This window comes from Dendrobium catenatum, unplaced genomic scaffold (genome assembly GCF_001605985.2).
Source record: "Dendrobium catenatum unplaced genomic scaffold, ASM160598v2 fragScaff_scaffold_133, whole genome shotgun sequence".
In the NCBI taxonomy this organism is placed as follows: domain Eukaryota; kingdom Viridiplantae; phylum Streptophyta; class Magnoliopsida; order Asparagales; family Orchidaceae; genus Dendrobium; species Dendrobium catenatum.
Genome location: NW_021318595.1, coordinates 4,535,477 through 4,562,862, shown reverse-complemented (window position 1 = coordinate 4,562,862; position 27,386 = coordinate 4,535,477). Strand labels below are relative to the sequence as shown.

At 32.0% G+C, this 27,386-nt stretch overlaps 1 protein-coding gene across 1 annotated transcript; it reads left to right on the top strand.

The window, feature by feature from the left end:
* LOC110093515 (protein DROOPING LEAF) lies at positions 1-21,871 on the top strand. The gene is made up of 7 exons (XM_020818421.2): positions 1-220; positions 631-762; positions 1,051-1,153; positions 1,250-1,298; positions 21,361-21,436; positions 21,530-21,613; positions 21,700-21,871. Exons 1-7 carry the CDS (start codon positions 152-154, stop codon positions 21,769-21,771), a joined length of 585 nt encoding a protein of 194 aa, XP_020674080.1. The 5' UTR covers positions 1-151; the 3' UTR covers positions 21,772-21,871.
* The last annotated feature ends 5,515 nt before the right edge of the window (positions 21,872-27,386 follow it).

Below are 27,386 nucleotides of genomic sequence, written 5' to 3'. Positions count from 1 at the left end.
CTCCATCCAGATCTCAGTCGACAGTTACTAAACCAAGCTAGCTAGCACTTCATCTTCTTCATCATTATCCTTCTCCTCCTTAATTAAGCAAGTACTATCAAATATCCATCATCTTCCTCCTCCTACTACTAGCCTCCTCCACCTCTTGATTATGGACTTGGGATCTCCTTCAGAGCATCTTTGCTATGTTCGCTGTGCCTACTGCACCACTGTTCTCGCGGTAAAGTTATCTCTAGCTAGCTAGCTATACTTGATCTAGCTTCTCATGAAAACAACCTATACGTCTAGCTAGATGTGTTCATTTCTTAATTAGTACAGAACTACTTCCTACCTATGCCTTTCACGCTTCCTAGCTTATTCTATCTGTCTAGGAGTGTCCTCCGCATGCTAGTAGATCCCCTTCAGCATTAATCTTATATAAATAATGAGCATTATTGTTGCTCTTCTTCCTTGAATTAATGATTTGTTTCAAGAATTCCAATAGAGACATATATCATTATATATAGTTGCGTACAAAATGCATGACTCCTTCAAATATAAATGCGTCATCACATGCTTGATAACAATTTTCTTGAAGATTTTCATGTTTATACATACATTTGTATATGTGTTTCCTTGATCAATTTTAAGGTTGGAGTTCCATGCAAGAGAATGACAGACACTGTGACAGTAAAGTGTGGCCACTGCAACTCCCTCTCCTTTCTCAATCCCAAACCTCCGTTCCAAACACTGTGCTCTGATCATCATCAAACGCTGCTTCAGGTTCACTACTCTCTTACTTACTTAAATTTCGCCTTAATTGATGTTATTTAAGTTGTTCTTTTTAAAAAAAAAAATTAAGGCTTTAATATATACAGAGATCGATAGCTATTTGGTGCTAGTTTATTTTCAGTTCCTAAATTCGTTATTTATTTAATTATTTACGTATATATATATATATATCGATTAGCATGCATGTTTATGATTGTTTTTAATTAATTTCACTTGATTGTTAGGAAAAGTTTTGTTGAACTGACAAAAGAATTGTTCTTGTATTGAATAATTTTTCAGAGGCCATGCAACTTTCTGTGGAAAGGGCAACATTCACTAGCTTCTTCATCATCTACAGTTGCTGAAGACATGAACCCAAAAGCAGTGCCCTTTGTCGTTAAACGTAATATATAATCTATTAATGAGATCAACTGCAATACAACTTAGTCTTAATTAAGGTTATACATCTTTTATATATACGTAATGTTTATCAATGCAGCTCCGGAGAAGAAGCACCGCCTCCCATCTGCCTATAATCGCTTTATGAGGTATGATATCATACATATACATGCCTTTTTTTTTTTTTTTACAAGTTTAGATATTAGCTCAAAAAGTTTTGAACTTTAGTTATTTATTTATTTTTTTTGAAAATTTTGGGAAAGTTCATGAACAGCTTGTAGAGTAGCTGAAAAGTACTTAACGGGCCATTCATAACTAATTACTTTTTTCTAAAATATTGTTAAACTTATGGAGAGTTAAAAACTCTTCCTATACAACCTATGTGTATAGCGCCGACCTAAACATATAAATCGTAGCAAGCTCCTCTAAATAGTCTAAATTTACAATTAATATTTGAAAAAACTGAAAGAGCTTAATTTTAAATATCTAATTTATCTCCAACCTGTAAGGGATTTAACTCTATATACACCATCCTAACTCAACGAGCCTGAGTAACAATCCTCTATCCAGCCATCACATCATCAGACTACTTCAGTAATATGCATAAGAAAAATTACATACATATTTGAAATTTTTTAAATGATAAGTAGCTAGCTATAAGCTTTATTATTCTTCTAATGCACAAAGCCTCCTAGAATTCTAATGTGAAAACATCCACTTTAATTCTCAAGAATTCCTTTAATTTATGTATTAATATTGTTGATCAATCATTTAGTTCAAATAATATATATAACATAATTCAAGCTAAGAATATTTTAATTTCCTTTTTGATAACAACAACTATTTTTGTTATCATTATTTAATAGATCCACCAAATATGCATGCAATAATTTTGAAAATTACCCATTATTCCCCGTTTGTTTTTCTTTGCAGGGATAAGCTTTATAAAAATTTATTGAGCTTGTGTGATTAATATAAATGGCTTACAACTCTTATAATTTTGGCATAAATTTAAACTTAATGAGACATCGTTTTACATAATCTGTCCTATTCATGATGCTTCTACCATAATCATAATCCTAAGTATGGAATTTTAATCCATTGATAAAATATCATGTATAAATGTTAACATCATGGCTAAGTTCAAGAGTTAATGGTGTTATACAATAAATTTCTTTAATGAGTTTATTTCCTACATAAAGTATTTTTATAAGCCTATGATTAAGTTCATATCACATATGACAAGTAGGGTCATCTAAAAAATTTATTTCTTTTTTTCAACATGAGAAATTAATAAGCATTTCGATCGGCTCATCAATTAGTCATCTTAAAAAAATGCATCTAAATTTCTTGAAATATTTAAACAATCTTTTCCACCTTAATGATGAGTCTTTTACCTCCATTATCTAGAGAAAAGCGCTAGGGTAAATAAATACTTAGCTTGGAATGCAATGCGTGAAAGAATGAGATTAATCATGTACTTTAACACTAGGTTCAATTCAAATGATTGATTGGTCATGACTATCTTAAGATGGATAAAAAAGAAGAACATTATAGTCATAGTGGCAGTCACAAAAGTTGCCACCATCAATGGAGTGAAATTGATTGTGGGGAAAGAGTCACAGTTGCTAGGTGGTTTAGATCTTATGTTTTTTGTTTAGAGATGAAAAATGAAGGGGGCAATGGTTCAAGCTATTTTAATCATTCGTAATTATGTGTGATCAATCATCATGTGGTCACAAAAATCCTTGTAAATGATCAAGATAGTAAAATCACCCCTGGTTGCAAAATAAATTAAATTTGTAATGGCTAAACTATCATCAATTTTTCTTTTTGAAAAAATTAGTATTTTATGTCATCTAAAAAAAAGTTACACGGTCCTTAAAAGGAATCTAAATCTCACTAGTTGCTTAAAGAGCTACATTCCAAAAAGAAAGAACCTAAGGAGTTAATTAAAGATCTCTGTCTAAATACAAAATAAAAGCCAATAAATTAAAACTAAAGGGAGGTAACATGCCATCACCCAAAAAGGTCCTATATAAGGCTAAGATCCAACAAACCAACCAAAAATTTTTTCGATTAGCCAGAATTTTTCTAAACCTGCAAGGAGAAAAGAAAAACACACACAAAAGAGATAGCAACAAAACCAAGATGATTACTAGAGCCTAGAAAAGACACCGAAGAAAGAGCTATAGCTACCAAGCATAACTGAAGAGGATAGCCAAATAAACATCATAACAACTAGACTAGTAGGCAAAACTATTATAATAACAGATAATAGTAATAAATGAGCACAAATGAAGAGGTAAATTGAGAGACAACAATTAAAATCCGAGACATAGCAAACAAACCTGCCACCCAAAATAGGTATTGAAATATGAAAAAACATGTCTCAGCACAATCAAAAGAGAGCAAGGCCAAACATATATTAAACAAACCTGCACCACGACAAAATGGACAAAGCAACTACCCAGCCTATCATCAATTTTCTTTGAATAATAATCTTATAATGCATAGACCTTCTATTTAGTCACTTTTTTAATATTTAATAATTTTTATTTGGATTGAGACTATATATGTTTAATGCAACTATAACTATTTGTGATGAATAATAAATGGCCATACTTTCACCAAAAACTCTTATAAATTAATAAGAATTGTGACTATAAGATTAAAAATATGATAAATGGTGTTTCTTATTCTCCTAAATGCTACGAAGTTTAGGAGTAAAACTAATATTTAGCCAAATAATTTAATGTAAAGTGTGATTATAACTTATAATTCTCTTATTATGATTTCTTTCACAATACAAATCCTTTACTCATTAAGTTCAATGCAATTTAATATATCAAATTTTATCGAATAATTATTTTTTATAACAGATGCACTCATATATTTTTTCCTTACGTTCATGAAACAAGTCTTACTATTTATCACACCCCCATCCAACTCTCGATCCCCAACCTTTCCCACTTTTATGTTATGTGATTAATTCATAGAAGCATCTAGTTATTACTTTCATATATACAATTATTATCACATATTATAATATTTTTAATTTCAATTCAAGTAAAGATGAAATTCCTTCTAAAAATTACATGATTTATTACTTTCTTACTAAAACAATGAAATTATTCCTTTAAATCTTAATAAGATAAAAGACAAAATATCACATCAAAGATCATTAAGGATCATTTCTTATACTTTTTTCCCAGTCATCCTTGCTACCTCACTTATTTCTTCAATATTCTCTTGGTTTCATCATCATACTTGCTTGATACTAGTCTGTGCATGTTTTGGCTACAAATTTCCTTGGATGGTTTCCTCCTAAAGATCCATATTGCTCTTCACCTATTAATGTCTGCATTTTTTTTTTTTTTTTGTCTCTTAAAATTTCCTCTCTAGGGTCCCTTCATGATTCCTCTTTTGTCAGTCATCCATGCTTAGTATTTGGCCCTTGGCTCGTCCATTTTGATGCCCATATAAATAACTAATCCTTTGAATGGATCTAGCACAATGTGTCATTCTCACTTTCCCTGAGTTAGGGCTTTGTTGCCTCTTTTAATCTCATCATTTTTATCCGCTTGATAGTACATTTTGTCGTATTTTATTTGTTGGATCATTGTTCTTAACAATATAAAAATTTTATTGATTAAAAGAGATAATACAACAAAAGATGGATATTGATTTTCATGTATGATAGGAATCTAAAAAAGAGTTATAAGAAATTAGTTACCATACCCAAATAATATATATTATAACAATTAAATCATATAAATGAATAAGGGGCTTAATTAAGCAAGGAGCTTGGTGTATACATAAAAATAAAAGTGTCTTTAAAAAGAGGCCCTCAAAAACTATAGTGTAAATTCAAAACATTTCCTAAGAATTTGATGCAATCTATGTCATTTGCATGTCCATTGTAGAAATGATAAGATGAAAGAAAAAACTCACATTACGATATTATCAATACGAGTGATGTGCCCCAAAAGCATCTCTCAAGAACAAGAAATGGGAGTCTTTCTCGACTATTTTCTCAAAAAAAATTGAAGGAATCTCATGGATATATCAACGATGATGCTTTGCTCACTCAAAGTACTTTCCAAAAGTTCTAAAACTTCCTAAAATGCCTATTACACAAATTTCAACAAGCATTTGAAAAACCCCATAATATTTGAATTATCCAACTAGTTATAAAGTACACTTGAAGCGGTGTATATCGCTACTTAATTATTCCAAATATCAAATCCATGATTTCTCATTCAATACCAAAATAAGGCGTTATTGACTTCGCCTTCTAAAATCTTTGATTTTCTTGCTCCTTTATATATTAAAACATAATGAAGTAATGTTATAAAGATGTCTTTACTAAAAAATTTAAAAAAAAATGAAGTAATGTCAACCTCATCAATGCATTAACACCATTTGATCACCCTCATCATTATAGCCTATTAACCCATCATTAATATTGCAAACCTGGAAATCAACTAACTAAGCTTGGTAATAAAAGCCCCATTATTAGCTCATTCAATGGTGATTTTGGTCCATTTCTTCACTCACAAACTCTACAAATTCATCAAATAGTCACCAACTCCAAGTACCATATGAAAAAAAAAAAAATTGTGATCATTCACTTTTAACATTCCACTTATTTTTGAGATTGGATATTTCATTAACAAAATCTATTTAAAGCTTTCTACAACACTTTCCATATATCCCATCATCCACAAAGGGCTTGAGGGTCATTTTTATTACTTTTATTTATCTTCCCATAGGATGTCATAATATAAATTAAGTTATATTTCTTCTCTTGTTTGTAACCTCTCCCTCCTTTAATTCTCTATTCTCTTTTATTCCTCTCTTGGTGCTCTTGTGAAAGCTCTACTAGCACTGTATGGCCCCTCATTTCTATTATAATCATTAGTATATTAGACAACCCTTCCTTTCCCTGTATGTGGACATAAATTTACATATCAAGCTATTGTATATTCATGTCATTTTCTTTTATGTTATTTTGTTTTCTTTGCCTGCAATGCTTTATGGTGCTGAATGTTGGCCATTAAAAATGAAGCATAATATTAAGTTAAGTGTGGCAGAGATGAGGATGCTCAAGTGGATGAGTGTCTTTACCCTTAGAGATAGGATACGAAATGACCCGATTAGGAGAGTAGAGGTATTAGATTTGACTTATGTTAAGAAAGGTAGAGGCAGACCTAAAAAGACCTTGTTAGAAAATATTAGGAATGACCTTTCTTTATTAGATTTAAATGAGAATTTGACTTTTAATAGGACACAATGAAGAAAAAGGATTCATGTAGCCGACCCCACGTAGTGGGATAAAGGCTTGATGTTGTTGTTGTTATTGTATAGACCCTGGAGTGAATGTTTTTCTCACATATTGATTGGAAAAATAAGTGTTCATTACTCAAATTTAGAGGTATTACTCGTAAGCACAATCAATATCCCAATCATAATAATTGTGAAAATTCGAGTGAAGAATTGATAATTCTAGGCATATCAACATGAAAATTTTTTATGAATTACGCCTTTTATTAGAGTAAATATCCTATAAGAAGCATAGACCTCAAAACATTTTTTTTTTTTTTTAGTTAAAACCCACTGATGGGGCCTACGCGTTCATATTCAAAATTCGGTTACAGTGTCCTTAAAAGGCTCCACCAGCTTTCTACTGCTCAAAAGAGCTACAATCCAAAACGAAAATAAAAATCCTACAAGCCGGCGGATCCTTAAACTACGATTACAAAAAGAACCTAAATAATACGGGCTATGAAGCGATAGCACCCAAAAAAGAAGAGAACACTTGATCTTGTTAACTTTTAGCTCCTCTCTCCTGCAAAAAATCACTACTAAAAAGCAAAAAGAAAAACCAGAAAATAAAAAAAAAAAAAAACATACCTTCTCAAAATTCTTTGGACTTTTTTTTAACTTCATTCTAATTATCTTATTATCCAGAAGGACATCTTACTCAATTGTGTGTGTGTATAAATTCAATTTGAATGATCAATATTAAAAAGTAAAACAACATGAGGAGAAAGCATAAGCGTGCATGGGAAGAACAACCTCAACAATAAATATCTACAATAAGAGTGATGTTCTCCATAAATAATATCTTTCTCATCGGATTCAACAGTTTGGTTCATTATATTGTCTTTAAAAAATTTAGCATTTTTTGGACTTTTTTTTAACTAGAATTAGCTTAATGGCAATAAGCTCAACAACAATATAATTTCCTAAATATTGGGGAGAGTTTTTGAATATGTAAGGGTAACATAATTTATAATTATAACATCAAGGGGTTTTTGTAGCCACTTTCATGTGAGTGCAATAACTAGGAATTATTTAATTGGATTTGTATTATGCAAAATTGTATATAGAGGTGCCAAAGAGGAAATAAGATTATATTCCATTAGATTTTGTGGAGAATTTATTTATTCCCTAATAACAACAACAATAATAATAATTTGAGTTTCCTCTTTGGTAATAGTAGTTGCTAAAATTTTGGAATTTTTGTTATTTTTTTAAAGTTCAAAATGAAGAATGACGTAATTTGTATTTTAGAAGGCGTCCGCTTGAGTGATCCATTGCAAAAAGTATTAATGTGTTAGGATTTGTAACAAAATATCCTCGTATAATCTTTTTTAATCTATAATTTGGTTAGAACATGTATGTTAACTAGGAGTTATAAAGTGTAAAGCAAACTCAACTTAGATAAAAATTTTCTAAGGATCTCCATCTTAGGTTTCTTAGAGACAAAGTTATCAAATAATGTAAAGTTTATAAAATGTGTTTTTTGTAAATATATCTACTCCTTTAAGTACAACACCCCCCCCCCCTAAAAAGCATTCTTTCATTTTATTATTTAGAACCTAATTTATCTATTAGTAGAGCTGAATGTGGACAAATATAATTTTCATCATGTAACATTAATTAAGGAATGTGTAGTTCATCACATACCATTCATTATAGTCAAATATAAATCTTCTTTTTCTAGTACAAGTGAACCAACATCATGGAAAATATGAAATTTTTTATTCATATATTGACAGCATGGACATTTGACTTTACACACTCATATCAAATTTTTTACATAACTGTAAAATCCAAAAACTCATCATCAACATATGAATTCTTCGCTAGCATCACCACTACTTGCTTGATAATATGTCTATCTATGAGAACATGACATTTTTTTAATTTGTAAGAGAATAATAACTTAATTAGATTAATCTTTGTTAATGCAGCTCTAACTTAATTAATTAACCTCTAAGATATTTCAATTATTCCAAATGCTATTTTGTTCAAACTTAATTAATATAATCCTTCATTTATTAGCTAAATCACAATTCTTTTTATTTAATTTTTAATTAACACAATATATTGGTTTTTAACTTCTCCCTAAGTGAATGTATTTTGGATTCCTAACTCCTAAATTATCAGTTTGGTATTATTAAAACTATCATAACTCGTTAGCATTCATATAGCTTTCTAGGATATTAATAATAAAAGCTTAATCTAATTATGACAACAACAAACTATTTAATACTAACAAATATAGCCCGCTAACAATTTACAAATAATGCTTAATCTAATTTGTAAGAATACTTATTCGAACTCATAACATTTCTTTAGACCAATATAACCCATTAATAATTAACATCTAATAATAATAATAAGAACAATGAAATATTTTATCATATTTGGCAAACAACATAAAAACTCGAGAAGAGAGGAATTTACAGAGGGGTTTTAGATGAGTGTTGGAATTGATAGGAGGAAAAGATATGCTGGTGCTATTAAAAAACACAAAGATTAGTGAGATTGATGTGCAAAAATAAAAATAAAAAAGCTTGAAAATTAGAAATGATGAAAAGAAATTTTGAACATTTTTACATAAGAAGATGCCAAACTATTTAAAAAAACTCCAAGAGGCAAAGTTTTCTTCACTTAAAGGATTTAATTGTGTCTTATACACATATCCCAAATCATATGAGAATAAAGCAAGATAATAAGAATGTCAAGTATATATATATATATATATATATATATAATGCAAGATCAAAGCCTTATAAGCTCATTGATTAAATTTAAAAAAGCTACATGTTGGTTAAGATATAGAATTCAAAGAAGAAGGATCATGAAATTAGAAAAACAATAATGAGATTTATTTATTTGAAGAACAAATTGACCCAAGAAATATTTTTAAAATATAGCACCGTTGCATGCAAAAGATCTATAAGCTTATAATAGATTTATTTTGTAAATAAATAGCTTAATCTCATTTGTATTTTTGTTAAAGATTATAAGAAGTAGTTGATTGAGCATCAACTGTGATTAAGTATATAGTTATTCATATTGCTTGTACACAAGATATTATGTTGAAAATTTTCATTGTTGCTTAAACAAATAGAAAATTTATCAAAACAATATCATATATATAATTACCATAAAAGGGCTTACATGTTAATAATAGCAAAGGGGTTACAATGTCCTTAAATGGGATAAAAAACTCAGTACATGCTCAACCCATAAATAGCCAAAGATCAACATCGAAGAATTAATATAACAAGTCTAAACCAAGGATGAGATCAAAACTATTAAAATTTATATTAAAATAATAGGAAATAAAAACCTAGCAATCAAGAGAACCATCATCAGTCATAATATATGGGTCAACTAGCAAAATGGAGCACATCGCAGACAACAAAATGGTTCTCAAAACCAGCCAGATCACCTACAAAGAAAGCAACAAGCAAAAAGAAAAAGACCCAATAATATAAAACGGGAAGCCTAAGGAAAAAAACCACACAATCAAGCCAGACATGAAGTAACCCTGAAATGAAACCAAAATATAAACCACTCAATGAGAAAATCAGTAGAACCAAACTATATTACGAATGATAGCATAGCACATATGCCAACCAACAATAACTAGCAACAACAAGAAGGTTCAAACAACACCAAATAGCAGTGCAATTACAAGTCATCGTAGAAACTAACCAAACAACCCAAAAAAGGCAACCATCATAACCTAAATACACCCCACAAGTACCCAACTCGAGCTAAATGGATAAGAGGAAAACCCTGAACAAACCAAAAATCTAACACCAAACAAAATCGGAGAAAGAGAGAAGCAACCAAAGAAGAACTGAGCAAAAGTAACAAAGAAACAAAAAAAAAATCATCTTTTCATGATGTTATGGAAACCAATGCTATCCATCCTCACCATACCCTTAATCTCATGGAGATTATCATGTTAGAGTAATGCACAATATTAGAAATAGAAGTTCCTTTTTTAGCCAGACTATCTGCAATCAAGTTTCCTACCCTCCATATATAAGAGATCTTATAATGACACAATTCCAACAAGTGAATAATTTTTTTGAACAAATAGAAAAAAAAAAGCATTATTACAAAAACTCTTCACAATGAGAGATCGAAACCAGCCATTTAGAATCTGATTCAATGCATATATTCCACCATTGGTTATCAACACAAAGAAGAAGAGCTCTTGCATTTCAACCATATTAACATTGCACATGGGAATCCAAGAAGCAAAATCAAGAAGAAAAGCACCTTTATTATCCCAAAAAACACCACCACACTCAGCATCCCACTTTGTCATTGAGCCATCAATATTAATGTTAATCTAATTAAAACATGACTTATTCCAATGAAAGATACGGGGGTAAATATTATTATTATTGCAAGCATCAAGGATTTTAAAGAAGTGGACCAAGAATCTTTGCCCCTAAGATGCTTGTGCTTAAAGCAAAATGAACACCTAAAGATTCCAAATCCACTTGTATCGACAGATGTCAATTTCTTAAATATTTGCACCAGTAGCAAAAAATTATGAAAATTTTTATTATAATTAAAACACAATAATATATATCTTATGGTGAAGATTATTTTTAAATTTGATTTATAATGACTCCTTAAAAAATTTATTTTACAGAGTTATTATAGGTTCAAGGTTACTAATATATTTATCATAAGTAGTTTTGAAATCTTTTTTCTCTCTAAATCCATTCCGCATATCTTTAAAATTAAAATTCCCATTAGGAAAGTGATTAAAGATGAGATGATCATGAGAAAGCAAATTAATATGAATATCACAAATATCATCAACAATAAAATTAGGGATATACTCCATCATATGGTTTATATTCCACGTACCATTCGATAAAAATAAGAAACCTTAAGATTAGAAATAGATTGAGTATTAAAAAAGATATCTAAGGAACTAGATCCCTTCCAATCATCTTTTCATAAGTAAGAAGATCCATTGCCAATACCCCCTTGGAGATGATGCTCCCCAATTAATTTTATTTTACACATTCTAGCCAAGTAGGAGACTACCCCTTCTTGAAGACACACTAAGTGCGATAAATTTCCTTACATTATTTTATAATTCATATACTTTGTCTAGAAAGAGTTTTTACTTTTAAACTTCCACGATAATTTATAATAGAAATATTTCTCCATATTTTCTATTTATTTACACCACAAACCATTCTCACAAAAAGGGACATAACAAGGGTTCCAAGAAGCTCAATGGATCTTCTTACCATTCAGGGAAGAACCCCAAAAAAGTTATTAATAAGTCTATCGAATCTAGTACATACCTCCAAACAAGGATTAAAAGCCTACAGTAAATTAAACTCTTGATTAACAAATTTGTTGAGCATGTTAGAAATATTTTATCAAACACCAGAGTTAATAAAGGGAAGAGTAATGTATTTAGAAATCATTAAACCACCAGAGTTAATAAAGGGAAGAGTAATGTATTTAGAAAAAATCTAGTTTAAACCTCTAGAGATATAGTCAACGGTAATGATAAAAAGAGCAAGAGACCAAGGGTCTACCTGTCTAACACCCTTTTTAGCTTTAAAGAAACTATGCAATTTGACATTCACTGTGATGGAGAACTAAAAATTTTCATTGATGCTTCTAAATAGAGAAATATACTGATCATTAAAACCAAAAAGCATCAAAATATTTTAGGATAAAGACTAATTAATGTTATCATATGCTTTAGATATATATGTCCAATTTCATGATAATATTACACATAGAGACTTTAAGATTTATCTCGTGAATGAGCTCCTGGGCCAATAAGATGGTATTAGTAATATATACGCCTACCTTTAACAAACTCTGTTTGATTTTCTGAGAAAATTTTTGGGAGGATAAGAGCCAAACTAGAAGCAAGAATTTTAGAAATAATTTTTTTGAAAGTGTTGCATAAGCTAAGAAGCCTAAATTATTCTAGTTTTTAAAATTAATGCATTTTGGAATAAGAACAACACACATATTAGAAAAAAAAAATAGGAATTTCATAACCATTAAAAAATATCTAATAACCATAGAAAGGTCTCCTTTAATAATATTCCAATAATTTTGATACAAATTAGTGGTAAAACTATCAAAACCTGCAATAGAGTCCTTGTTTAAGCTCATGATAGTACCAAAAATCTCATTATCATTAGGAATGTTGGATATATGAGAGATAATTTTTCTCAATAAAAACAAGGTTAGTTATAACTTGAGGATTAGATATATCCTCCACGGTATTAACAGATCCAAGAACGATTTGAAAGTGAGAGACAAACAAGTTGCAAATGAAAAATTTGTCATCAGTCCATTCATTAGAATCTAATTTGATTTTTTTTATATAAGAATTAGCTTGCTTTTTTTCCACTAAATTGTGAAAATATTTGGTATTTATATTTCCTCAAAAAATGTGCTTTGAATTAGCCTTTTGACGTCAATACTCTTCTTCTCTCCTCTGAAGATCAATCAAAAGGATTTTTACATTTAAGAGGATAGTTTTGTTAAGCTCGTTAGAGTTGTCAATGAGAAGGTTTTCCAATTTGATAACATCTTGCTCAGCTTTAGTGATATTGTCAAGAATATTATCAAAGTTGTTTTTTGTTCCGCCAAACGCAGCATATGTTTTAAATGTTTAGTTTTCAGAGAAGAACCTCCAACCCTTTCTTCACTATTAGAGAAAATATTAAAGTCCCCACTAACAAACCAAGGACCCTTGTAAGAATCATAAAAAATACTTAATTGATGTCAAAGTTGTAACCTACCAGATCTGGTAGATCAAGCTCGCATAAATAAAAAACCATATCACATTGATATTAAAAATAGATAAACTGCAATGAACAACATGGTCAAAATAATTAAATAATATTAGAGCAAGCTTAACATGAATCTTTCAAAAAAGTCAATTTTTATTATTAGAGTTAGAAAGGGAGAAATCAAACCCCAATTGACATTGACAAGTAGCAAGCTTAGAAGTATCAACAATCGGCTCTAAGACAGCAAGGAAATAAATATTATGAAGTTTACAAAGATTTTGAATTCTAGAGCAAGTGTTAAGATTCCCCACAGCTCTTACATTCCAAATAATAGAACTTATCATTAACAAACAAATTTAGAGGAGTTTTATACCTATTAAACCTAGAATTATGCAAATGATCACTTGCTTTTTTTTTACCTTTATTCTTATATTTAAAAACTTTGAAATCCTTCACAAAATCAAGCATATCCATATGATTTAAGGTATATTCAAAACATCTTAATTCATATCCTCCTTCAATTGGATTTCTCCCTCTTCCCAATTAGATTCTGACTAATCACCATGATGGTCCTCATCAAAATTTACTGGAATTATATTCTCATTAGGCATATCCAACATACACTATAGGAAATTCGTTGAATATTGTCTATAGTTTCGGCGGTCAATTGACTGACCGTCGAAACTACCAGCAGTTTGACTTTCGTTATTAACCGGTGGTTCTACCATCAGTATTAAACAATAAACTGTCAGAAGTTAAGGCGGTCAATGACTGCCAAAAATATTGCTAGTATTTTCTATTCGTGGAAATTTTTTCTGTCTGTTTAGCCGCCGTTTTAAAATGAAACGTTTCCCGTCGAAAGTCGACCGCACGCTTGCCGCGGATGCCCTCACTCGTGTTTGACTGCCCTAGTCGAAGGTAATCTCCATGCATCTCCTTAATTTTTTCTTTAGTCATGCATTTTCTCATCAAACATTTGCAAGAGGATGTACCTTGGTTTTTTTTTTTTTATTATTATTATTATTATTATTAAAATGGGCTTACTGTGTGATAGAAAAGTCTCCCTCAAACTTAAGGGAAAATTCTATAAGATGGGGGTGAGACCTGTAAATTTTACAAACTGTCAGAAAATCGCCAGAAATTTTACAAACCGTCAAAAAATATATCAAAACTGCCGGAAATTATCGCCGGTAATGAGCGATTTTCCTGTAGTGATATTTAAGTCACCATTGATATTGTCATTAGTGGGAAAAGGGTTAATAGTAGTTGGAGATGAAGCAATATTAACATTAAGAGATTTATTTTCCAAGAAAGTGGGTGAAACCTATATTATTCTCATTAATCCTACTTTCATGTTCAACAATATATTATCGTTAGGTAAAGTAGGAAGATCAACAATTAATTTTATCCCTCCATATTTGAAAAAGAGAACGGATCCATTTGAGTAATAACTGGTTTAGCATTCAGATTAGTATCCTCCTCCTCCTCTTCTTGTTTATGTCCCACTTTAGGTTTATAGTTCAAACGTTCTTTCCTCAAAAAATGATGTAAATGATAGCATTCATATTTGGCAAGCCCTGTACATTTGGAATTCTCACAAAAGGAAAGAAAACAATTAAAAATAACTTTTTGAGCATATTCATATTTTGATATTTTCAGGACCAAGCCAAATAGAATCAGAGTACTTCTTAGTAATATCCAACTCAACTAAAATTTGAGCGACCAAAGGTCTAGAACCAAAAGTCGTAGCATCATCAGTTTGCAAAGGGCGTCTGAATAAGGTCCCTATCCCAAATAAAGTACGATGCGGGAAAAGGTTTGGTCGTAATTTTGGAGAGGATATCCATACAGGAAGAACTAGAGATTCCTCCAATAAATCAAACATAGGCGACCACATTAACAATTTCATAAAGCAGTTGAATATATAGTAAGATCGCCAAGCAGAAGTAATGATTGTATTCAATTTCCTTAAAAGTATTGTTATATTTTAAAGGTAATGATTTATAAATTTTGTATTTTGCCTTATATGTGAATGATCTAATTTTTTTAGGAATTAATATAAATGTTTAGTTGATTCAAGGAAGTTTGAATTCAAAATTTAAAAATGGTTGGCATTGACTAGCTTCATGAATCAATTATTTAGTTTAGAAGTAAAACAGTTATTAAAATAAGGTTTTTTTTGTGTTATAACTCATGGAAAGAAAACCCTCCAATAATTCAAGATGTAAGATTGTGATCCAATAAGAATCCGTGAAATTTATTGAACAATATTTTTTTTGTGATGCTGTATGAATTAAATGTTATACTGATGAATCAAATACCACATTGACTAGCTTGTTTTCTATAAGATCTTATTCTATAAATAGTATCTTAATGAAATTGCTCAAATTGGGCCTCAATTTAAGATAAATAAGGAATCAATAAAATTATCTTCCTTTAGATTTATTTCCCCAAAACCTTATTCTCTCAAGATTTTATATTTGATTACCCACACAAATTCGATGCAAAATCTACTAATCTATCTTAACTCTCAATAGCACAAAATTTAATTTAGTTGAAATGGTGGATGTACGTAGCTTTTGAAGGAAATATGGATTGGGTCAAAAAAAATTAGTTACTTCCAAAGAGTTGAGTTTGAGAACCCTCCATTATCTGCGCATTCCAGAATGCATGATAAAATTCTTACTTAACAAAATGTAATAGACAAAATTAATTCGATAATACTACTGTTGGTAACTCTAATGATGTCATCCCAAATGACGATCAAATAATTATGAATATGAGGTCAAAAGTGTTGTTCATAATATATGCATGCCATGAAAAAAAAAACTTGTGATCAGTTATATATGTTAATTTACATCAAGTGTTGGTGATTTGATTCAACATTCTTCTTATCAATTAAGATACTCCTTAGAGTGATTCATTGACATAATATTGAAGTTATTTTACCTCATGATTTTTTTTTTAATTAAAATCCACGGAGGGGCCTACGCGTTAATATCAAAAAATCGGTTACAAAGTCCTTAAAAAGAACCTCTAGCCCTCATTATTTTACCTCATGATGTGACTAATTGTAGGATTGGAATGAAAGGATTAATTAGTGCCTCGATCGCCTTCCAATTTTATATTGGACAAAGATGTTTCACGAACTTTGGTTGATGTTAATTAAAGGAAATAATAATATTTTAAATATTCTAATTATATAATATAAAGAATGTAACACACATGACTTCTTCTAGTCTTGATGAAGGTGGGAGGGCAAATGCGACAACCATAAATTCTACCTATATATATTATCAAAAGCAAACATAGGCTTAGAGATGTTCTTGAGAATTTTATCTAACTGAGGGTGAAGGATATGACAATCAACTTTAACATGTCCCAGAGATTCACAATGATCACAAAAGGGAGGAAACTCCTCATTTTTGACATGTTGAATATACCCAAATTTTCAAGGCCAAGCCACACACTATCAGAATAGTGTTTAGTGATGTCTAATTCAACTAGCACACGAGCAATAGAGGGCCACAATCCATACAAAGCAGTGCATGTTATCAATTTTTAACGGGCGACCAAATAGTAAACCCATGCCGTAAAGGATACAGAGAGAAAAATGATAAAGTCTAAGATTAGGAAATTAAATGAAATCCAAATGGGCATAATGGGGGATTTCACAATAATGTCAAAAAAGGAGACAACTTAATCACTTTAATATAGCAATTTTTAATAAAGTAATATCGATGAGAAAAAATGCAACTGTAATCCAAGTCATTCATCAGCTTAATCAAAACATGCATATGATTCAAGAAAGTAATCGAGAAATCATCGATCAGCTTGAGATTAAAGAAAAATTTATGAACCGAGTCCAGAGCTGGTCGATGATTTGGGATTTTACCATTCAAAGCATATTTGAATGGGGCACAAGAGAAAGAATCTCCTCTTCTGAAATCCACAGCGATGGTAATCCACGATGGGTAGTGGTTTTAAGTTCAGGGAAAGTCATCGAAGATGAGGAAGCCCCATACCGGGCATCTAAAAAAAGGAATGAAAATTTATTTGCCCATTTAAAAATTCAGGGTCGTTCAGCTGATTAACCACCATTCAAGCTGAAGAAGCCACCGAATGTGGAAAAATTAAATGAATAAAACTAAAAACATACAAGCAAACAGAAGAAAAAGAGCCGAGAAGTAGAGATATTACATTCTAGTGAATGAAGCATTAAGGGTCACGGTGGACATACGACGTTGAGGAGAGCAGCTAGCTAGGAAAAAACCCTAGCTTAGCAGGTATGATCCTCTGCAAAGAAGGAGAAGGTGCAGGAACATAATTAAGTAACCATTTTTGTATGGACTATTTTAGAGATATTATCTAACTATATTGAAGATTGGTTATGAATATCAATGAAATTAATGTTAAGATGATTATTAATCCACGGACAGGAGTAATCATCAATCCAAAATAAGTGACAATGTTTACATAAACTTGGAGAGATGTTATTTGTTAGTAGTAGGACTAGGATATGATCTATAGGGTTAGCATATGAGCTTTTAAGCTCCTCCATATTGCATTTCAATTTCCTTGCTCATATGGCATCTATTGTAGCATTATAATTACCACAAGAAAATATTATTAAAAAAAAAATTCTAATTTTATAGTTTAACAGAAGTTTTAAACAAAGCCTTTAATTAAATTTAGTTTTCTTTCTTACCATTGAGCAAAAATTTAACAAAGTTTCTCTTGAATTTGAATCTCTTATAGTATTAATTATTAACTCAAGTAAAGCATTCCTAAGAACTAAATTCAAAAGAGCTAGTGTACCTCATAATGAGACAAGTTTTCATTACAACCAAAAACATTTGTTTTTTTTTTTTTTTTTTTTTTTTTTTTTTTTTTTTTTTTTTTTTTCTTTTTTTTTTCTTTTAATGTTGAGTGTAAAGGAACAAAGTCAATGATGATGAAATTAATTCAAATCCAAAACTTTGACTATAACTTACAAAATTTAATATATTCAATTAGAAGGCTTTTGAAGCATTTTACAGGCAAAAACCAAACACAAATACTTATTACTTAGCATTCATGTAATTCTAAAAATTTATTCTGAATCTGATATGTCTAAATCCTCTCTCTTTAAGAATAAGAAGACAGATAATCAAAGTTACATTTATGACAAATGTTCAAAAGTGGATGATATTAACACCAAAGAATAGTTTTCAGTAACTTTTATATTTATATTTTTGTTTAAATATCTTCTACATTTTTAGTTATAAGATAGTAGTGAGATCTACAATGCTTTATGGTGCAAAATGTTAATCATTAAAAGAGAAGAATACTATTAAGTTAAGTGTTTTAGAGATGGTCAGAAAGCTCAGGTGGATGAGTGGCTTTACTCTTAAAAACAGGATATGAAATAATAAGCATATAGTGAAAAGGTTGGAGTAGCTCCAGTAAAAGATAAGATTAGAGAGAGACGTCTTAAATGGTTTGGTCACATAAAACGGCAGCTTTTCAATGACCCAGTTAGGAAAGTAGATGTATTAGATTTGACTTATATTAAAAAAGATAGAGGTATACCCAAAAAGACTTGGTTAGAAAATATTAGAAATGACATTTCTTTTTTAGATTTAGATGAGAATTTGATTCTTAACATAACATAATAAAGAAAAAGAATTCATGTAGCCGACCCCACATAGTGAGATAAAGGCTTGTTGCTGTTGTTGTAGATCCTACTTTTCAGTTTTATCTTTGAAATTTAATTATCTGTCTTCTCATATTGATTCAAATTAAGCATATGAGAATATCCTTTTTAAACTTTTTTTCCATCAGTCTTAATACCATGCTTCAAATTTTCCTCAATTATTTTTAGATCGAGTATGCAAACACATATATGTTCTATTTTTCTATCAGCATATGCTATTTACGTTGTCATATTTTCTGCTTTTGCTTGTTACCACCTGTCTTATAATGTACATTCCTGCCCTCTTAGTTGTTAATGATTGCATTTAATCGTGTATTTGATAGCTTTAGGAAAGCTGCTATTAGTAGCTCTACGCAGTTTGCAATTCTTCTTGCAAGTTTTCTATTTATCGTCTGAAGTATTAATGGTTATATACTATGATGGTATGCTTGTTGAATTGCTGCGCTTCATGTAACTGACACGTACGTAACTAAAGGTATTTTCTTCCTTTCCTAACTGCAATCAATGGTTGACTAAGAATTTATTTCAAATTTATGTAGTGATTTGTGTTTAAACCTTACTAACTAGTATATCAAAGATTTAGTGGTTGAGGAATTGTACATAATCAGCTTATTAAACTTCACATATATAGAAATTGTCTCAAGGATTCGACATTAGTTATCAGACGAAATGTCTTATCCATTAGTTTACATATATACTTTGATAAAATAACATCATAAGTACATGCTCAAGGCATTTGCACTGCATTTAATTGTATGCATATGTAGAGGAATATATATATATATATATATTTTTTTTTTAATCCACCACCCAATAAATAAGAAAAACCAAATCTGTAAACACCCAAAAAATTGGAGCCTCCAAAACAGATTCCAGATACTAAAGGAAGTTAAAACCATGTCCCTAAATAAAATGACAAGCTTCCAGCTCCCAGGATTGACCGACCCCGAGACTAGAGCAACACAACAGCCACTACCAGGAATAGTAGAACAGAAAAAACCAAAGACAGGATGAGTAGAAGGCAGCATATATACCCAGTAAAACAAAAGCAAAGGTAATAAACCCACACAGAACATCAGAAAGAACGCACATAAGGAAATCCAATTTTATCCAGAGTCACCAAACTTTTTAGAATATGAGGCAAAGTATTCACATCAAATTCTCTATCTTCATCCAATCTGCTCCCAGTTTTAGCCAAAAAATCAGCACAAGCATTACCTTCTCTAAACAAATGCTTCATATATAGTATAGTTTATAGAAGAGAGGGCCAAACGAATTTTCTTGAGGATGAAACACCTCAGCGTTATTAATAATTTGAATAATACTTAAGGCATCCACCTCAATCTCAATATTAACAAAACCTCTATTAATACAAATAAAAAGACCTTTGTATAAGCCCATCAGCTCAGCAAGAATGATCTTACACGCAGGTAAAGGACCCGCATAAGCCACCAAAACCTTGCCCGTAAAATCCCTGATTATACCCCCAAAACCAGCATAATTATTATCAACAGAACCATCAGAATTGAGTTTCAACGAAGGAGACAACGGTTTTAACCATCTAACCACTTTACAACTGGTAACAAAATCCTCATTACTAATAAGAATACCCAGCTCATGTAGAGGAATATATATAATGAGAAGAGGAAGAAGAAAAAGGAATGGCTTTCTTGCATGCAGTGTAGGTTCTAAGGAGTTATCCAATGGATGAAGTTTCACCAATTTGATAGGTTTATTATCCAATGAGAAAATCTTTCTTTTCAAAAGAAAATCTGATGGTTTAGAAAGCTTCTGCTTAGGATAAATTGTCGGATTCCGTCATCTACGACATTAGAATTGCCAATCGAAAGAGGGTCAAATGGGTTAAGGTCAGCGTCCCATAAAAGATAAGGAAGATGCATATATATTGATGCTAAGCTAAAGCATTTAATTTATTCTTTTTATCCAGAAGAAAAAAAAAAACAAAGAATGGAAGTACTAATTAAGTTATTAGTTTAATTAAGTTTTATATTCGTTTTAGTGATATTGTTATCCACATAATTGGAGGCAAGACAAAACTGAGCTGTTATCAATCTCATAGTTAATTTAAGCGGTAAAAGACATACTTGTGTTGCCATGCATTGGCGGCCTGGAAGAATTTATGAATGATTAGAGCTTTAAGTACCGTCAGATTGGGAGCAACTTTTATGTTCTCAGCATGTCCCAACTTTTGTTTTCCCTAATGTGTATGTAATACAGGAAAAAAAAAAAAGTTTATGTGGGAAGAGGGTTGTTGTAGCATGAAAGAAATAAGAAGATTAACCCTAATTGCTACAAATATACAACCACTAGCACAATATTTCAGTTATCAATTGTCTTTCCACAAAATAATTTGAATTTGATTAATTCTTTCTCTTGGCACAATTATAGGGAAGAGATACAGAGAATCAAAGCTGCACAGCCTGACATTCCACACCGTGAAGCATTTAGTACTGCTGCCAAGAATGTAAGAGACGTGCATATATATATGAAAACATGTCTACTTTCAATATTTAGTAATAATTAATTATAGCGTTGATGGTCGACTAAATAATTGCAGTGGGCTAAATGCGACCCTCGCGCCCTTTTCTATTCTGCTACCGGTACCAGCGGAGCAAGGAGGGCAACAACAGCCATTCAGCAAGTACGTATATTTTTATAATTGACCAATTAATTTCCTAGTCTTATTATTTTTCTAGTCTAATTAATTTTGATCGATCACTTTTGTAGGAGAAAAGAAGTGGCGTCCCGGTGGAAAGCTTCGAAGTCTCCAAGCATGGGCAACTGCATCGCATGGAATAATTAATAAACCACAACTACATGTGCTATTTCATCCGTATATATATGACTGGGACTTTCTTAATTTTATGTACGTTTAATGGATCTAAGACTCTTAAAAACAACTGAAGCAAATTTCATATATATATATACTATGCATCACGTACGTGAACTAATATCCTTGTGAATTGTATGAACAGCTAACTACGTACAAGCATGTATGCAATCTCTACTAGCTGATCCTTTTCTGAACAAATAGTATCCATGCATGCAACACAAAAATTAGTGAAAGCCTGTTAACCCATACGCCTAAGTCTAAACTAACTATGTTGTTCCGCAATTACATTGTACACTCTCATTTCTATTTAAATGTTTGTCTGTACCTAGGAATGAATGAATGAAATCATTTTCTTTCTTGTCTCTGTTCTTGTCCGTGGTCTCCCAATCTCATCTCTCGCTGAGCTCTCATGGTGTCAGAGCCAAGATAAGTCTTCCTCTTCTACCTTCTTTGGTTTTTCTTCTTCTACGGATTCTCTTTTTCGTTCGTTTGGTTTTCTTTTGTTGCTTTCATGGCCGAATCCTCCATCACATCTCCCGTTACTACAAAATCCTCAAATTCTTTTTCTCTCGTAGATATTCTTCCCCAACTCAAATTTGTTCTTAGCAACATCAATAATCTCGTTTCTAATTCCCTCACAACCGACAATTACCCTTTATAGAGGTCACAAGTCGAGAAAATCTTTGTCGCCAACGGCTTCAAAGGCTTTGTTCATGGATCGCATAAGCCTCCCTAAGACAATGATCCCTTACTCCCTTCGTGGAATCTTCTTGATCAAAATCTTTCCGCTGCTTTACTCTCCATTATTACATCTTCCATTCTACCCTATGTTCTCTCCCTAAAAAATTGCGCTGATATATGGGCTACCCTATCTCACCGATTGCAAGCTTCCACTCGATCACGAATCATTCAATTAAAGAATGAGCTTTATCATCTTTCTAAAGGTGAGCAATCCATGTCCCAATATCTTCTCACCATCAAGTCCAAGATTGAGACGATTTTAGCTGTTGATAGCACTATAGACCCGGAGGATGTTATCCTCTACACGTTGAATGGCTTACCCAAAACTTACCAAGCCTTCAAAATTGCTATCCACACAAATCTACAACCTATAAATCTTGATGACCTTTACACACTTCTTTGTAGTGAAGAAGTGAATCTTGCCCAAGAAACCTCCAAAGAACTTCAATCTCTACATCTTACCGAAAATTCTTTGGCTCTTGTGGCTACTCGAGGTCGTGGTCATGGGCGTAATAATGCTAATTGTTGCTGCTCCTACACTCGTAACACTCGGCTAGCTGCTCCTTCTAATCGAACCAGAAAACAGCAAAACAAAAGTATCATTTGACAAATATATACATAAAGAGTACACTCTGGTGTGAAGTGTTGATATCTTGACGACACCACCTATCAAGAAAATTCACCCAATCAAGCATTCTTTAGTCCAACCGAACAACCCCGTCAACCAGATTGATTCCTAGATAGCGGGGAATCTACACATCTTACATCAGATCCCTCTCAATTCTCTTCCGTTGAACCTTATGAAGGTAATTCACAAGTTACTTTAGGCAATGGTTATCGTGTGCCCATACATCATACGGGTAAAGGGCTTCTTCAAACTCACTCAAGTAGTCTCCAACTAAACAATCTTCATCATGTACCAAATTTATCATTCAATTTATTATCGGTTCACCAACTAACTCGTGATAATTCTTGTATCGTTGTTTTTTCTTCACGTGGTTACCAAATCTATGACTTGAAGACCAAGCAGATTCTCTTTCAAGGTTCATGCCATAATGGACTCTACCACATTTCTTCATCTACTCCACCTTATGCGCTAGCTTTACTTTCTGTGCAAATCGTTCATGATCTCTGGCATGGACGTCTTGGTCACCCAGACATACGCAAGTTTCTTTCTCTGCTCGGTTACATTCACATATAAATTCCAATGTTACTGTTCATTCTTGTAATACTTGTAACCTTGCAAAAAGTCATAGATTGTCATTCTATAAGTCTATTTCTAGTTCATCTTCTCCTTTTGAAATTGTGCAGTCTTGCTTCATCGCATGGATTTCGTTACTATGTCTCTTTTATAGATGATCATACTAAATACTGTTGGGTTTATCCTCTTTTGCAGAAATCTGAAGTTTTTTCTAAATTTTTGGAATTTTATAATTTTATTAAATGTAATTTTAACAAACATATTAAAACTCTTTAAATAGACAGAGGTGGAAAGTATATTAATAAACAATTCTAGAATTTCTGTAAACTTTCGAGTATGCGTCATCAATACACTTGCCCATACACACCCTCTCAAAATGGCATCACTGAGAGAAAGAATTGACACATCTTGGAGACAATTCGAAGTCTCTTAATCCACTCAAATGCTCCTCAATGGCTATGGATTCACGCTTTCTACACTGCTATTCACATCATTAACCTTCTACCTAGTCGTATGTTACACAAAAAAAACTCCACATGATTTGCTTTACAACAAATTACCCACTTACACTCATCTTAAAATCTTCAGATGCCTTTACTATCCTTGGCTCCCACCGCATGCTAAATCCAAACTTGACTCATTTTCCAAACCTTGTGTTTTTGTCGGTTACGCCACCTCTTAAAAAGGTTATCTATGCTTAGATCTTCTAACTAGCAAAATCTATATTTCTCGTCATGTCGTGTTTAATGAATAAGTCTTTCCATACAATCAAATCCAAGTTCCGTCCATAGTCTCATTGCATCCTCTAATCTTCCTCCTCTTCTTTTAGTTCCTTCATAAACCATTAACTCTCAACCTAAGTCTGTGGTTTACAATTAAAATTCTTCACAGTATGTGTCCCAATGATCTATATCCACTAATCTTCCCACTAGCAGTATCTCACCTCAAATATCTACCTATCAATATTCTCATAATTCACCCAATCACCACACTACTTCGACATCTTCTAGTCTCATCATTCCCAAACATCAAATGATAACCCGTTCGCAAACATGCAATCTAAAACCCAAACTCATTTTCAATCTTACGCACCAAATTACCAATCAAGACCCAACATCCTACACTCAAGCTTGCAAACACCAACATTGGCACTCTGCCATATCACAAGAATTTCAAGCTCTCCAATCTCAAGGAACTTGGGATCTTGTGCCTTTCTCTCCCACTCAAAATATTCTATGGTGCAAATGGATATTCCGAACAAAATTTCACTCTAACGGATCAACTACTAAACACAAGACTAGACTTGTGGCTCTCGGTTATAAACAAGAATTTGGTCTGGACTACAATGAATCTTTCAGTACTCCTGTTGCCAAGATACCTAACTTCCGTATCCTCATTATTCTTGCATTACATAAAAATTGGCAAATTCATCAACTTGACATATCAAATACTTTCCTCCATGGCTCCCTCCAAGAAACGGTTTATATGCGTCAACCACCCGGACTCATAGATGAGCTCCATCCCAACCACATCTATAAATTAAACAAAGCTCTCTATGGCCTTAAGCAATCACCATGCCAATGGTTTGCGATGTTTATTGGATTCTTGCATAAACAAGGCTTCACTACAAGTAATTCTGATCCTTCTCTCATGATCTATAATACTTCAAAAATACAAATTTATTTTCTTATATATGTCAGCGATCTTATAGTGACAGGTAATAATGTCCAAACCATACATCATCTTCTAAATAATCTACACCTGCAGTTTAACATGAGAAACCTAGGCACACTTTCTCAATTCCTAGGTATAACGGCGGTTCCAACAAAGGATGGGATTCTTCTTCATCAAAGTTGATACTCTCAAAAAATTCTCCAACGCGCAGGAATGCTTCAGTGTAAACCGGTTAACACGCCAATAATAGCTAAGTCTCACAAAACTGCCAACTCTTCCAATTTATTTTTTGATTCCTTATTGTATAAGCAACTAGTTGGATCTCTCCAATATCTTACACTAACTTGACCTGATATATCCTATGCGGTAAACAAAGCATGTCAATACATGCATATGCCAACTAACTCTAATTTTGAGGGAGTCAAACGCATTCTTCGATATATCAAGGGTTCTATAAATCTTGGCCTACCTCTATTTCGCAATTCCCTTAATTTAATCTCTTATGTTGACTCAAATTGGGTCGGAGACCAACATGACAGAAAATTAATAACATGATATTGTACTTTTCTCGGATCATCTCTTATCTCCTGGAGTGTCAAGAAACAGAAGATCATTGCACGATCTTCTATCAAAGTCAAATATCGAGCCCTAGCAACCGCTACAGGTGATCTTATATGGCTTTGCCAACTTCTTTAAGAACTTGGTTGCCCTCAACCTGAACCAACAAACTTGTTCTGAGATCGATGACACATCTGTCATTGTCCTGGCCAACAATCCTATTTTCCATGCTCGAACCAAGCACATTGAAGTTGACTGTCACTTCATCAGCGACTGCATCAAGAACAAAACAATTTATGTTCACCACATCTCCACCAAAGACCAGATTGCATATATCTTTACTAAAGCTCTTTCAATGGCTCAATTTCATCACATCAACCTCAAACTAACTTCATCCTCAGACTCATCAGTTTGCAAGGGGGTGTTAACCCATACACCTAAGTCTAAACAAGACTTACCTAACTAAGTTTTTTCTGCAATTACATTGTACACTCTTATTTCTATTTATATGCTTGTATGTACCGTAGGAATGAATGAATAAAATCATTTTCTTTCTTGTCTTTGTTCGTGTTCGTGGTCTCCCGATCTCATCTCTCGCTGAGCTCTCAAAGCCAACATAAAAAATGCTTCTTCTAGTTAGAATACCAACAATATAATTATATTTAGCTTAATTAGCATTTTTGCACATGTATTGTCAAGGGAGAATTAAAGAGGCATGTACCACTCCTAAATTAGCCTAACTATCATTATTGTACTAGCATCATTATTGGAATTTTTTAAAGTGTGGATTTAGTATGTATTTGTACATAATAGATATATATTAAGAGGCCCCCATTATTTGAATGCAGAGCTCAACATTACTTATTATTCTCTTGCTATAATTTAAATTCTTTGTTAGATATTAATGTATAATATGAGAGAGAGCGAGGGAGGAAGAGATTGGACAAATGCTAGCCAAAACCTATAAATTTTAGTACGATTGATAATTCAATTAATAGCCCATTGACGCAGGAGCATCCATATAAATAAATTGTATTTTATTATTAGTGATTGGTGTAGCACTATCTCTTGTGTAGCACTATCTCTTGTGTAGCCTATTATGTGGCTACCTGAAGTCTATAAATATAGGCGAGTGTTGTGATGCCCCAGATATCAATAGTGAAAGGATTTGTCTGACATTCTGATCGAACTCTATTCCAGTTGCCTTGCTCGGACCTGAAAATTTTAACCACATATAATGAGCTTACAAAGCCCAGCAGGTCACCAAAGCCTACAACTGAAATCAAAGCATGGCGATGCTATCAATATGCAGGTCAATCAAATCAAGTCAATCAATGGTCAATGAATCTATGCAATGCAGAAATCCGTCGTCAATGAAATCAAGTCTATACAGCGGAAATCAAATCA